The following is a 15545-nucleotide window of genomic DNA, read 5'->3' on the forward strand; positions in this document are numbered from 1 at the left end:
GCGTTTATATTTGGTGCATTATCTTATGTGTTACATTGTTGTATCAAGGGATGCTTATTTCATGCATATATTCAGGTATGCGAGCAATTCCTGCATGTGAATATTGTTTCTTTTTGTCTACGCATACACTTACAATATCCTGACTTGTTAGGAATATATAATAATGTGATAAAATGTGAAATCGTCGTGAAATGATTAGTCGTGACGCCATATTATATTATAATTAATCACTACTTTACTGTTTTATCTTATTCTTTTACTATTCCCGTGCGCATATGCGAATACGATATGGTTTAGGCATCCAAGTTACACCAAAAATGCCTTCAAATGATGATGGCTCCAACACACCATCTGTAGCTAACGTCGAAGTTCTGCAGAATACTGTGAAGAACAGGAACAGTTCCATTTTTGGCCGAGATTCCCCCCAAACACACTCGCCGTCCTGCATATAAACATACTTTGTCATTAACGCAGACTAACTATTACGACTGTATTAGTGAATTGCAAAAAGATATATTTGTTAGACGGAAACTGTACACCTAGCAAAAATTATCAGGTAAATCAGAGTTACTTTTTAGAATTCGATATTTTACACAGCTTTAAAATGGCTTCACGTACGTACCGACAGAGAATGCATCAGTGCTTCGTTCTTTTATGACGTGTCCGTTCTCGTCCAGAAATCTCTCAGGACAAAACTTGTCAGGATTTGAGAAGAAAGCCAGGAATCCGGTACAATCAATGGCAGTGACATTTGGCAGACAGCAGTATTTACTGGAATTGTGTTAACCTCTAAATTGCACTTCCTCGACTCCTCCGACGTAGCGTGGACAGCACCAAGGGGTACTATGTTACCTATGAGAAACGGCAATGAATTATTGCAGCTTTAAAATATGGTGATGGAGACATTGTAACAATAATTATGTTGACAGAGACTGTGTTCAGCCGTTCAGAAACAGATGGCGTTCCTAAATAAAACGCTGGTGCATAAATGCAATATCTTTTCGTGGTAAGTCTATGCACCTTAGTACGTCAAAGATATTCATCGATGATGTCTCGTATTGTGCTGGGTGTCACAACCAACTCACCCAGGCGTTGAATTTCCATGATGGTCGCCTCCGTAAAAGGCATTTTGTTCGCGTCAGCCATATTTGGTAGTCTTCCTCTACCGATGATGTCGTCTATCTCTGCCTGCACTTTTCTGCATACATCCTGGTGTTTTAACATGAACAACATTGCCCATCGCATGGTCGTGGATGTGGTTTCTGTTCCAGCCAGAAACAGATCCCAAACAACGTACAATAGTTCGTCGTCTGAAATATAATTTTAAAGTTTTTTTTATATATAAAAACGTATTCGCTGGGAAATTGTATAACTCCATGATTATGGCAGAGCTTGTGGTGCTATCTGATATTGGTCAACTAATTTATGTACGATAAAAATGTTATATATACAAGTACATATACAAGTTTTCAATACGGTATACAAAATGTTTCGTGAGCTCATCAGTCTTGCTAAAATGAGAATTGATAACATTTCTTGAAACCGATGCGGTTTACACAGATGATGAGCACGTCTCCATGAATGTTCCCTACCCTCTTTAATACATTAGCATACTATGTACTACTATGTAGCCCATATAACACCGCGTTGGGAATTCCTAAGAAAGTGGGTCACGTGATTAGTAGTTATTCCTACATCTTTAATAAAATGTTTATTTGTGTAATTGAATAATTAACTACTATCATCATGAGCATCATAGTCATCATCCTTATCATCATCATCATCATCATCATCACCGTCGTCGTCGTCGTCATCATCATCATCATCATCATCATCATCATCATCATCATCATCATCATCATTATTTGCGCGCGTGAGTGTGCGTGCGTGCTTGTGTGTATGTGTGTGGGGGGAGGGGTGCGTGTGTTCGCGCGTGTGATATGCATGCGTGCACGCTCGTGTGTCTTATATAATTGTATGACAACAGTCATGCGCTGATGTCGCTGAAGCATGCTGCAGGTCATTAGCTATCGAGTAATTAACACTAATTACAACTACATACTATGACGTCACATCCTACCGCAACCTCTAATATCCTCACTACTTGAGTCAATACATAAGGAACACAGGCAGGCCCTGATATGACATGCGCCTGACAGTGCATGGGAAGAGGCCACTGATCTAGGACAGAGTGGGCTCCAGATAGAGTAGTTTGAAGTCAGTTAGGAAACTACGTTGATGCTGAAATTGATGTAGAGGCACCGGTAGAAGTGGGATAACCAAGAAGCACATTCAGCTAGAGGGAGTAGCTAACATGGTGACAGGCTAAATGCGCTAAGATTTCTTACATGGCGAAATAGACTACTGCGACATTTTCGCTATGGAGAACTGAATTTAACATTTCTATTCCTTTGAAATTACACGATGCGACCGTGGAGCTGATATTGAACGAGGAATAAAGTCATATGTAATGGTTTTTATAACTATATAGAACCCCGCCTACCTTTAAACGTTGTCTCGCAGCCCTTCTGTTTTTCTATCTGTATTTCATTATGGTAGGCATCAGTAAAGTCTCTGATATTATCTGCATCAAAATTCTCCACGTGAAGATCTCGGTTTTTCTTAAGAACCTCAAATATCAGCCTAGAAAAAAGTATAAGTGTACAGATGATATCATCGTTTCAGAAATAATAATGGCGGTGGATAAGACAATCTACTGGACCTGTTTTGGACGTGATACACGTGTGAGTTTCTCACAAGCTCTTAAAAGAAAAAGAAAAACACTTCTTCGAAATATGACTTTCTTTCACGATGGACTGTGGTGGTATATATCAGGAGTGAATGAAAAGAAATCTCACTCCTGGTGTCATCTATATACCTTTCATTGCGGATTATATCCTGCATAAGCTTCCGGTAGGGCGGAATATGTCGCAGCCACGGAAGGAAATTTAGCAAGCCGGTAGAAACGAAGTTGATGAACTCGTCATTTAAAGCTTTCATCAGGATCTTGAATTGTTCATCGTCATGATCAAATCTATTTCCCCACATGATGTTGCAGATCACATTACAGACGCTCGTAGTAATAAGTGGCTGAGAAAAGATTAATATTGGTATTATCACAACATGAGTATCCCGCCATAAATATCCTTAGTTATGTTATCTGTCGACCTCAGCTTTTAACCTTGAAATTAAGACATTAAGTGTCGTAGCGCGACGTCTCGTTCAAGATCATTAATATATGACATCCATTAAAAATTAGTTCCAAAATTCTTGACTAGATAGCATGAGCTTAAATGCTTATGCTAGGGGCACACGAGCGGTATTTTATCGCCCGATCGCGCGATTAAAATCGCCAGCGAATTTAATCGCCCGATCACGAATGGGCACACGTAGCGAATTTAATGCCCCTATTTTAACATAACATGATATATGCAACAACACGTCCGATTGTTTAGAAAAATCGATCGGGCGACAAAATACGCCGCGACACGGCACACGAGCGAACTTGCCAGCGTAAATAATCGCCGCGCGTAAATAATCGCCCCGAAAATTCTAACATTTTGGATACGGGCGATCTCGTGCGGGCGATTAAAATCGGCGTCGACGTGAACGGGCACACGGCGAATTTTCGAGCGATTTTCAAAATTCGCGGCGGATCGGGCGATAAAATCGCTCGTGTGGCCCCTACCTTTAGGGGTGTAACACTGCTTTCATTAATAATTGTAAAGGTATAATGTGCGTAAAATGCGCAGCCTAGTTCTATAAACACGTTTTCCAATTCTCCTCTCACTTGACCTTCCCACTCTCATCTTCTATCGTCTCATTCAGCTTCAACTCCCCAGTTATCACCACCTCCTGTCCTCATCTACTTACTTCCTTCGTCTTTTCCCTCCTCCACCTTCGCGTGTCCTCGACTCCTTTGGCCTCCCCCACTTTACTTTCCCTGTCTCTTTTACTTCCTTTACCTTCTCAAACATCTGCTCATCCGCTACCGTCTCCGCTTCATCCACCTCATGTCCTTCCCCTTGACGCTCCATTCTCTATCTCCTTTAGTTCATCACGTTACATACCTTCTCCTTTGATCTGCCCTTTGCCTTGATCTGCCCTTTCCCGCTTTATCTTCCCTACACACCTGCTCCACTGTCATCAACCAAACTTAGTCACGGTCATTATAAACAAACAAAATCCAGCATTCTATTCATCTGGCACTTACTTACTCACCTGGAGGTCAAATGGCTCGCCATTTGTGGCTTTGATCGCAACGAGAAGAATAGAGATTTCCTCCTTGATCTTTAACTCCAGGCTGACTTTGCCCATGCCAAATTCTCGCAGTTTTGCAAGTGCAAATTTACGCTGTTCTTTCCACAGCTTTCCCGTAGACAGCACCAACCCTTGCGTAAAAATAGTGTCGATTTTAATAAAATCTTATTTTATTCATTTTTACAAATATTGAACACTCCGCATACTCGCGCACGCTCGAACACGCACACACACACACACACACACACACACACACACACACACACACACACACACAAACACCACACACCCACCACCTATATATATATATATATATATATAATATATATATATATAATATATAATATATATATATATACATATATATGCGTGCGTGCGTGCGTCCGTGTGTGTGCGCGCGTGTCTCTGATTGTGTCTGTGTGCATACGTAGGTGTCTGTAGGCCTATATATCATAATAATGTCAACGTTGTTTTGTGCTGCCGCTCACTAGGACAGGTTATAATTATTTAATTCTATAACTAGCAGACTCAACCGCAGTGGGTGGATCATAATCATTAAGAGTCAATAATCTTCATGCCAGCTACCTACCATGATTATAACTTGTAGTGTCATAATCCGTCATGATTTCCTTTATTATAGCTTCGATTATAGGATTATCAGGTCGTCCTGAAAACGCATCGCCTTGCTTGAGAAAGGCATCCTTCGTTGAAGCAGCGTCACCCAGCACAATAGTTAACTGTGGTCCTAGATAGACGCTCATCACGTCCGTACGTCTTTGCCCAATCCTTTAGCGTCAAATCCGGCCGGGCTCCTAGTGAGAGAGCTGACCCGAAGATCGGAAGTCCTCGCGGCCCAGGCGGAAGGTTGCGCGATCTTCTCAGGTAGTGCCATACGAACGCAGCGATAAAAACAATGGCGGACCAAACAACAGTACGTTCTGCATTCGCCCAGAAAACGATGCTTAAGCGAGGCCATTTTGTCTGCCAAAAAGCAAGCCTATATTAGTTGACACTTGTTTGCAGGGCGTATCAATGTTGACGCAGACAGTGTGGTGGCTTTGTGAAATCACGAGCTAGGCCAGTAAGAACGATAAAACGGCACGACAAGCCTACAGGACCTTGGACAGGATCAGCTGGCCTGTGGCGGGGCTAAGTAGAGTATTGGTTAAAAGGGACCCCGGCGGGAAATTCACTGGGAAAAATAGCGAGGAGGGGAGAAGGGAGAGGAGGGTTTAATATGAGGTGATACCTAAAAATTTCATTTCCTACTTGGAATGCCACGCAGGATACAAGCCATTTCTAATGATAACTTTTTAAAATATATCTAAACTATCATCTTTACTTCTTCATATTACTTAAAATTGGCTTAAGATTTAAAGGCTTAACTTCTCATCGAGACAATTTTGCTATAAGAGAACATAATCTCTTTCCGTGCATGCGCGCGGGTGTACGCGCGCGCTTTTACTTGCGAATTTGTGACGTGTGTGTGAGTGTGTGTGTGTGTGTGTGTGTGTGTGTGTGTGTGTGTGTGTGTGTGTGTGTGTGTGGTGTGTGTTGTGTTGTGTGTGTGTGTGTGTAGGCCTATGTGTATGTAGCGTGTATCTGTGTATATGTGACGTGAAGCATGTAGTACGCGCGAGTGTAGGCCTACGCGTGCATTTGTGACGTGTACGCGGGTGTATAATATAATCTAAATGCATTATATTATATATATGTTGCATATTATGATAATAGTTTGTATATGATAACTAGTGGTGACACATGGCTATGGGGTGGGATATAGGCTATGGGGTGACGGTATAAGAATTTGTAAAAATAAATCTTTTAGCTTATTCTTATTGTGGACAAATCACGGGAACTGCAAGTAACATCAGTGCATTTGATATGTTCAATTTAGGTGGCGTTATAAGATATAATTGTAACGATAATTAGATTTAAGTATTTTCTGGTGGCATTGTTTTGTAGCATTACGTAGTTTCCTTTATTAGATACGTACGTTGTGACATTTCATTAGCATGGTGTGTAGGACCATACAAAATGCAATCTGTTGGAGATTAGAAAATATTAAATTAGTCCGTACTTAAATCGCGTGTATGTCATTCTCTTTGTTTGCTTGACTGTTAATTTTGTCACCTATATCTGATAACAAACTGTCAACAATTTTAATTTATTAATTAACAATAGACAAATTCTTTATTTTTATACAATTATCGTTATTATTTTTAACACATATGTTCCATCGATCTAATAGGAAGGCATTCACGAGCATGATTAAGTTATTTATGTTCTTATCTTTAGTCGAATTTAAGTGTATACCATAAGATGTTCTCGGATTGGTTCTCAAGAAAATCTTGATCTTGCAGAATACCTAAAAGCTTTGGCAGTATTTTAATGTTTTTTTTTGCATACGAGTTGTTCTTTGGAATCTCATGTTTCCCCTCTCACAATTTATTCAACAAGCATTTGGATTTTGTAATTAGCGTTACTATCTGCATATTCATACGATGTAAGACGAGAGAATCGTTAGATCATTTTACACATACAATAATGATATTGTAATAATTTTGCTGATGTTTGATTATTCCCTGCGTTTATATTTGGTGCATTATCTTATGTATTACATTGTTGCATCAAGATTGGTTTATTTTACGCATATATTCAGGTATACGAGCCGTTCTTGCATGTATATATTGTTTCTTTTTCTACGCATACACTTGCAATAACCTGACTTTTTAGGAATATATAATAATGTGATAAAATGTGAAATCGTCGTGAAATGATTAGTCGTGAAGCCATATCATATTCTAATTAATCACTACTTTACTGTTTTATCTTATTCTTTTACTATTCCCGTGCGCATATGCGAATACGATATGGTTTAGGCATCCAAGTTACACCAAAAATGCCTTCAAATGATGGCTCCATCACACCATCTGGTAGCTTAACGTCGAAGTTCTGCAGAATACTGGTGAAGAACAGGAACAGTTCCATTTTGGCCAGAGATTCCCCCAAACACACTCGCCGTCCTGCATATAAACATACTTTGTCATTAACGCAGACTAACTATTACGACTGTATTAGTGAATTGCAAAAAGATCTAATATTGTTAGACGGAAACTGTGCACCTAGCAAAAATTATCGGGTTAATTAGAGTTACCTTTTAGAATTCGATATTTTACACAGCTTTAAAATGGCTTCACGTACCGACAGAGAATGGCATCAGGGCTTCGTTCTTTATGACGTGTCCGTTCTCGTCCAGAAATCTCTCAGGACAAAACTTGTCAGGATTTGAGAAGAAGGCAGGATCCATCGTGATGGCAGTGACATTTGACATGACAGCAGTATTTGCTGGAATTGTATAACCTCTAAATTGGACCTCCTCAGACGTAGCGTGGATAGCACCAAGGGGTACTATGTTACCTATGAGAAATGGCAATACATTATTTTAGAGTAGAAATATGGTAATGGGGGCATTGTGACAATAATTATGTTGACAGAGACTGTGCTAAGGGACAGGTAGTGTTCCTAAATGAAACGCTGGTACCTAAATGTAACACCATGTAACACCTTCTCGTGGTGAGTCTATGCGCCTTAATTGTTACTTTAAATATATGCATCGATGATGTCACGCTCGTGCTGGGTGTCACAACCAACTCACCCAGGCGTTGAATTTCCATGATGGTCGCCTCCGTAAAAGGCATTTTGTTCGCGTCAGCCATATTTGGTAGTCTTCCTCTACCGATGATGTCGTCTATCTCTGCCTGCACTTTTCTGCATACATCCTGGTGTTTTAACATGAACAACATTGCCCATCGCATGGTCGTGGATGTGGTTTCTGTTCCAGCCATAAACAGATCCCAAACAACGTACAATAGTTCGTCGTCTGAAATATAATTTTATATATTTTTACAATGGAAACGTGGAATTATTCGCTGGGAAATTGTATAGCTCCATGATATGGCAGTGTTTGCTATGCTATCTGATATTGGTCAGCTAGTTTATATGCAATAAAAATGTTATATATGTTATAATAGAGTACCCATAAGCAGACTCTTATGACTCGGGTAAAGCCACATGTGAATGGTAAGATTAGCTACAAAAATGCTTTGTGAGCTCATATCAGCCTTGCTAAAATGAGAATTGACAACATTTCTTGAGACCGATGCGGTTTACACAAATGTTGAGCACGAATTGTCTCCATGAATTTTTCCTACCCTCTCTAATACATTAGCTTACTATGTATTACTATGTAGCCCATGGTCACAAGTGACAGAGTTTATACACGCGGCATGACCTAAATATATACCCTAGGTGATTCGTACGCGCGATAGCTGGTGAGAGTGAGACGTGCGGGAGAGGTCAGACGTCACAGCCTGGAATTTTTGTCTGGAATAGACGTGTGAAGGTTGTGTCTGATATAGATGTGTAAAGATTGTGTCTGATATATATATACGTGTAAAGATTGTGTGTCTGATATAGACGTGTAAAGATTGTGTGTCTGATATAGACGTGTAAAGATTGTGTCTGATGTAGACGAGTGAAGTTACTATTTGAGATGGACCGGTTGAGTTGAGTCTGAGAGAGAGACGTGCGGCCGGAGAAGGGGCCGAATTTTGTGTTTGATAGACACGTGTGGCTGGAGAATAGGAGGAAGCAGAAGAGGCTGAAGAAGAGGAGAAGGGGCCGAAGTTTGTGTTTGAGAGACACGTGTGGGTGGAGAATAGGAGGAAGAAGAAGAAGCTAACGAAGAGGAGAAGCAGCAGAAGAAGAAGCGGAAGAAGAAGCCGAAGAAGAAGCGGGAGAAGAAGAAGAAGCCGAGGAAACAAGGAGAACCCCATCTGCGGTTTTGCTGTACCAGTTCTTAATTATTTATTAGTCAATGTATATATAGTTTTTCGTAATATTGCAATTGAGGGTTGTGCGGGTGCCAACATTGAACTGTTACATGGTTTATTAAACTTTTCATTATTTGACATTACTAAACTTTTCCGTCTACAGTGTATGCGTGCGTGCACTTACTAGCCCTAGCTTCAACTCGTGACACCCATATAACACCGCGTTGGGAATCCTTAAGAGAGTGGGTCACGTGACTACTAGTTATTCCTACATCTTTAATAAAATGTTTGTTTGTGAAATTTCCTCCTTTGAAATTTTATTTGTGTAATTAAATGATTAACGACGATCATCATAAGCATCATCATCATCATCGTCGTCGTCGTCGTCGTCGTCATTATCGTCATCCTCATCATCATCATCATCATCATCATCATCATCATCATCATCATCACCATCATCACCACCACCACCACCATCATCACCATCATTATTTGCGCGCGCGTGTGTGCGTGCGTGTGTGTGCATGTGTGTGTGGAGGACTGGAGGAGGGGTGCGTGCGTTCGCACGTGTCATATCAAGAGTAGATAATATGTTATCTACTCTTGGTCATATGCATGCGTGCACGCTCGTGTCTTATAATATAATTGTATCACAAGAGTCATGCGCTGATGTGGCTAAAGCATGCTGCAGGGGCCCGTTGTCAGAAAAAAAAATTGGTCTTAACATTAGTCTTAACATTAACTTTTTCTCTTAGACAGTTGACAGAAACGCTGCGAATTCGAAGTTACAAGAATGAAAAATCGTAGCAGATTTCCTCATAACAATAGGAAACAAAGTGATGTCGACGGTCTAAGAGAAATTGTTAATGTTAAGACTAATGTTAAGACTAATTTTGTTTCTGACAACGGGCCCCAGGTCATTAGATATCGAGTAATTAACACTAATCACAACTAAATACTATGACGTCACATCCCATTGCAGCCTCTAAAATCCTCACTACTTAAGTCAATAAATAAGGAACACTGGCAGGCCCTGTGTTGATTTGACATGCGCCTGGGAAGAGGCCACTGATCTAGGACAGTGCGGGCTCCAGATAAAGAGTAGTTTGAAGCCAGTTAGGAAACTACGTTGATGCTGAAATAGATGTAGAAGCCACCGGTAGAAGGTGGTATAAACAAGAAGCGCATTCAGGTAGGGGGAGTGGCTAACATGGTGACAGGCTAAATTCGCTAAGATTTCTTACATGGCGAAATAGACTAGTGCAACATTTTCTCTATGGAGAACTGAATTAAATATGTCTATTCCTTTGAAATAGCACGATGCGTCCGTGGAGCTTATATTGAACAACGAATAAAGTCATATTTAATGGTTTTTACAACTATATATTGAACTAAATTCATCGGATATTTAGTTGATAACTGTAAACTGGTTCATATTGAAATATATCCTATTTTTAACGTACCTTCACAACAGTTTCGATCACTGTCAGCGATCTTTATCAAGTGACCTACGTCATCATAGGTGGCAGTCGATGACGTAGTATCCGCGTGACGTCACAGGATCTTCGGAGCCCCCGCCACGGGAGGTTGTCGTATACGTGAGAGAGTTTGTAGGCCCCTTTGTAGTCCCCGTCAAATATGAACAGAGACGAAGGGGCCTACAAACTCTCTCACGTATACGACAACCTCCCGTGGCGGGGGCTCCGAAGATCCTGTGACGTCACGCGGATACTACGTCATCGACTGCCACCTATGATGACGTAGGTCCCTTGATAAAGATCGCTGACAGTGATCGAAACTGTTGTGAAGGTACGTTAAAAATAAGATATATTTCAATATGAACCAGTTTACAGTTATAACTATATAGATCCCCGCCTACCCTTAAACGTTGTCTCGCGACCTTTCTGTTTTTCTATCTGTATTTCATTATGGTAGGCATCAGTAAAGTCTCTGATATTATCTGCGTCAAAATTCTCCACGTGAAGATCCCGGTTTTTCTTAAGAACTTCAAATATCAGCCTAGAAAAAACGTATTAGTGTACAGATGATATCATCATTTCAGAAATAATAATGGCGGTGGATAAGACAATCTACTGGACCTGGTTTGGACGTGATACACGTGTGAGTTTCGCACAAGCTCTTAAAAGAAGCAAAAAATTACTTCTTCAAAATATGACTTTCATTCAAGAGTTGGACGTGATACACGTGTGAGTTTCTCACAAGCTCTTAAAAGAAGCAAAACATGACTTCTTTAAAATATGACTTTTATTCAATATGGATTACGGAGGTATATATCAGGAGTGAATGAAAAAACCTCACTCCTGGTGTTATCTATACCTTTCATTGCGGATTGTGTCCTGCATAAGCTTCCGGAAGGGCGGAATATGTCGCAGCCACGGAAGGAAATTTAGCAAGCCGGTGGAAACGAAGTTTGCGAACTCGTCATTTAAAGCTTTCATCAAGATCTTGAATTGTTCATCATCATGATCAAATCGATTTCCCCACATGATGTTGCAGATCACATTACAGACGCTCGTAGTAATAAGTGGCTGAGAAAAGATTAATATTGGTATTACCACGAACATGCGTATCCCGCCATGAATATCCTTAGTTATGTTATCTGTCGATCTGAGCTTTTAACCTTGAAATAAAGACAAGAAGTGTTGTAGCCCGACGCCTCGTAGCCCGACGTCTCGTTCAAGATAATTAATATATGACATCCATTAAAAATTATCTTCAATATTGTTGTTCAGGTAGCATGATAAAAATGCTTAGGAGTGTAACACTTCTTTAATTATTAATCATTGTAATCGTATATAGGCGTAATATGCACAGCCTCGTCTGTTGAACACGTTTCTCCATTCTCCTCTTACTGGACCTTCTCCCTCTCATCTTCTATCTTACCATTCAGATTCAACTCCTCCCTATATGATCACCACCTCCTGTCCTCATCATCTTATATCCTTCGACTTCTCCTCTCTCCCACCTTCGCGTCTCCTCTAGCTCCTCTGGCCTCCCCCACTTTCCCTGACTCCTTAACTTCCTTTACCTTCTCAAACATCTGCTCATCCGCTACCGTCTCCGCTTCATCCATCTCATGTTCCTTCCCCTTGACGCTCCATTTTCTATCTCCTTTAGTTCATCACGTTACATACCTTCTCCTTTTGATCTGACCTTTCCCCTGATCTGCCCTTTCCCGCTTTATCTTCCCTACACACCCTGCAGGTCCTGCTCCACTGTCATCAACCAAAGTTCATCCAGAATTCTACTCATCTGGCAATACTTACTTACTCACCTGGAGGTCAAATGGCTCACCATTTGTGGCTTTGATCGCAACGAGAAGAATAGAAATTTCCTCCTTTATCTTTAACTCCAGACTGACTTTGCCCATGCCGAATTCTCGCAGTTTTGCAAGTGCAAATTTACGCTGTTCCTTCCACAGTTTTCCCGTAGACAGCACCAACCCTTGAGTAAAAATAGTGTAGATTTTCATAAAATCTTAATTTGTTCATTTTTACAAGTGTTGAACACTAAGCTGGCGCGCGCACGCACCCACGCACGCGCGCACGCACGCACGCACGCACGCACGCACGCACGCACGCACGCACACACGTGCGTCTGTGTGTGTGCGAGTATGGAAGGCCATTACCGCCAAAACCTACCTATTTTAATCGCGCTTAAAATGTATTTTAAGCGCTATTGAATTCCAGCCAATTAGAACAGTGGTTTTTAATCGCGATTAAAATAGATTTTAAGCGCGATTAAATTCCCGCCAATCAGAACAGTGGTTTTTAATCGCGATTAAAATAGATTTTAAGCGCGATTAAATTCCCGCCAATCAGAACAGTGGGTTTTAATCGCGATTTTAAGCGCGATTAAAATAGGTAGGTTTTTGTGTGCGCGTGCGCGCGCGCGCGCGTGTGTGTGTGTGTGTGTGGTTATTTGCGTTACTTATCTATAGGCGCGTATTATATTCATGTACATATATCGTTTGCAACGTAAGCGTTGATAATTTCATGAGTCAACTTATCAAATTCAAATCAAAGAGCAATGCAATGAATCCCAACTAAACCATGCGCGTGCGCGTAAACATATTTGTATGTAGGCAATGTGCACATTATAAATCAATTATTATTATTATTATTATTATTATTATTATTATGCGTGTGCGTGTGTCAGTTCTATATAGACGTTATTGCTATCTGTTTTATTGTAATATTAATAATCACAATTATAACCATATACTGTTATAATCACTGTCAGTGCTATGACTATACTTTACATATATGCTTAATATCCTATACGTATATACTGCCCCGTGATAAAGCATCCTACGTCAGGCTAGTAGTAAGACGAGTAATCAGCACATATATGCGTGTATGGTGTATGGTACACAGCATGTATGGTAACGATCATCAAACGTTCCAGGACGGTCTTCATAACCAACCTGACACACAAACAAACGATGGTTCACACCCCCAAACCCTCTCCCCACACACACACACATACACACACACACACACACACACACACACACACACACACACACACACACAGACACACACACGACACGACACACACACACACACACACACACACACACACACACACACCACACACCACACCACACACACACACACCACACCCCACGCACCAACACACACACACACACATACCACACACCACACACACAACACACACACACACACACACACACACACACATACACACACACACACACAGAAAAACCTACCCATTTTAATCGCGCTTAAAAATCTATTTAATCGCGATTAAAAAACCACTGTTCTGATTGACTGGAATTTAATCGCAGCTTAAAAATCTAATTTTAATCGCGATTAAAAACCACTGTTCTGATTGGCTGGAAATTCAATCGCGCTTAAAATAGGTAGGTTTGCGGTAATGGCCTTATTCGCGCGTGTCTCTGCGTGTGTGTGCGTACGTATGTGTCTGTATACATCATAATAATGACAACGTTGTTTTGTGCTGCCGCACACTAGGACAGGTTATAATTATTTAATTCCATAACTTACAGACTCAACCGCAATGAGTGGATCATAATCAATATTACACTGGCGGATCCAAGGGGGGCGCAAGAGGCGCGCGCCCTCCTATGTTTAGCCCCCACCCCCTATTCGGCACGCGAAGCGTGCGCACCGGCGCTATCACAAAATCCGCACCCCCTAAAATGAAAGCCTGCCTACGCGGTTGCCCCCCCCCCATCTCAAAATCCTGGATCCGCCACTGAATAAGAGTTAATAATCCTCATGCCGGTTACCTACCATGATTAGAAGTTGTAATGTCATAATCCGGTATGATTTCCTTTATTATAACTTCAATTATAGGTGCATCAGGTCGTCCTGAAAACGCGTCGCCTTGCTTGAGAAAGGCATCCTTTGTTGAAGCAGCGTCACCCAGCACAATAGTTAACTGTGGTCCTAGATTAGACGCTCATCACCGTCCCGTACGTCTTTGCCCAATCCTTAGCGTCAAATCGCCGGGCTCCTAGTGAGAGAGCTGAGCCGACAAGAGGAAGTCGCTCGCGCCCAGGCGGAACGGTTGCGCGGTCTCCTCAGGTAGTGCCATACAACGCAGCCGATAAAAACAATGGCGGACAACAACAGTACGTTCTGCATCGCCCAGAGAACGATGCTTAAAGCAGCCATTTTGTCTGCAAAAAGCAAGCTATATAGTTGCCGCCTGTTTGCAGTGCGTTCAACGTTCACGCATGAACAGTGTGTGACCTTGACGATAAAACGCATATTATGCCTATAGCCATATATTAGGCCTATACGCCATATATCTACGCCTACAGGACCTTGACAGGCGGGCTAAGTATCGAGTAGTGTTAGGGGTGTGTGTGTGTGTGCGCGCGCGCGCCGCGCGCGTGCGTGTGTGTGTGTGTGTGTGTGTTGTGTGTGTGTGTGAGTGCGTGCGTGCGTGTGTGTGTGTGTGTGTGTGTGTGTGTGTGTGTGTGAGTGCGTGCGTGCGTGCGTGTGTGTGTGTATGTGTGTGTGTTATGACGTGGGGTACAGTGGAATGGTAGTGATAGCCTATGGTTGTACATTGTACCGCGTAGCAGAGAGTAGATCGAGTCCCTTTACGCAGATCTTAGAATCTATATCTCATATCTAATTCTTATAATTCATATACCATAATCCACATATCGGTATAAACACCGTATAAAGGCACTCTAGCGTAGCTGGTACATGAGGTGGGGAATTAGAAGTTAGACCTACACCACTGATTTTTATTTAGAGTAATATCAACGACCCACAGTTGGAAGCCGGTGGATCCTGACTATATCAAGAGCTAATAATAAATATCAAGAGCTAATAATATTATTAGCTCTTGACTATATATATATATCAAGAGTACATAATAGAGATCTTTATTATGTACTCATATATATATATATATGTATGCATATTC

General features: G+C 41.3%; 2 protein-coding genes across 2 annotated transcripts; both read right to left on the reverse strand.

Annotated features, from left to right (window-relative positions):
• Nucleotides 1–321: 321 nt before the first annotated feature.
• LOC106815017 (cytochrome P450 2U1-like) lies at nucleotides 322–5166 on the reverse strand (the record flags this gene model as incomplete). Its single annotated transcript, XM_014819428.1, has 7 exons — nucleotides 4850–5166; nucleotides 4222–4391; nucleotides 2879–3090; nucleotides 2504–2643; nucleotides 1086–1310; nucleotides 773–852; nucleotides 322–442 (listed from the first exon to the last, which is right to left on the reverse strand). Coding segments are annotated over exons 1-7 (1120 nt in total), but the record flags the coding sequence as incomplete, so codon positions are not given.
• A 1260-nt stretch (nucleotides 5167–6426) lies between these two features.
• On the reverse strand, nucleotides 6427–14541 carry LOC106815025 (cytochrome P450 2U1-like). Its single transcript, XM_014819445.1, has 7 exons — nucleotides 14396–14541; nucleotides 12391–12560; nucleotides 11433–11644; nucleotides 10975–11114; nucleotides 7919–8143; nucleotides 7465–7680; nucleotides 6427–7286 (listed from the first exon to the last, which is right to left on the reverse strand). Exons 2-7 carry the CDS (start codon nucleotides 12484–12486, stop codon nucleotides 7105–7107), a joined length of 1071 nt encoding a protein of 356 aa, XP_014674931.1. The 5' UTR covers nucleotides 12487–12560; nucleotides 14396–14541; the 3' UTR covers nucleotides 6427–7104.
• Between the last annotated feature and the right edge of the window lie 1004 nt (nucleotides 14542–15545).

The sequence above is a fragment of the Priapulus caudatus genome, unplaced genomic scaffold (genome assembly GCF_000485595.1).
Source record: "Priapulus caudatus unplaced genomic scaffold, Priapulus_caudatus-5.0.1 Scaffold1024, whole genome shotgun sequence".
NCBI lineage: Eukaryota > Metazoa > Priapulida > Priapulimorpha > Priapulimorphida > Priapulidae > Priapulus > Priapulus caudatus.

Bases quoted from the DNA above. Each gene is read 5' to 3' on its own strand.
- LOC106815025 (XM_014819445.1), bottom strand. From the start codon at position 12,486: ATGGGCAAAGTCAGTCTGGAGTTAAAGATAAAGGAGGAAATTTCTATT. The intron at 11,115-11,432 runs GTATAGATAACA...CGTTTTTTCTAG, and splicing joins GACACAATCCGCAATGAAAG to GCTGATATTTGAAGTTCTTA. The intron at 8,144-10,974 runs GTAGGCGGGGAT...ATTATATTTCAG, and splicing joins TCGCGAGACAACGTTTAAGG to ACGACGAACTATTGTACGTT.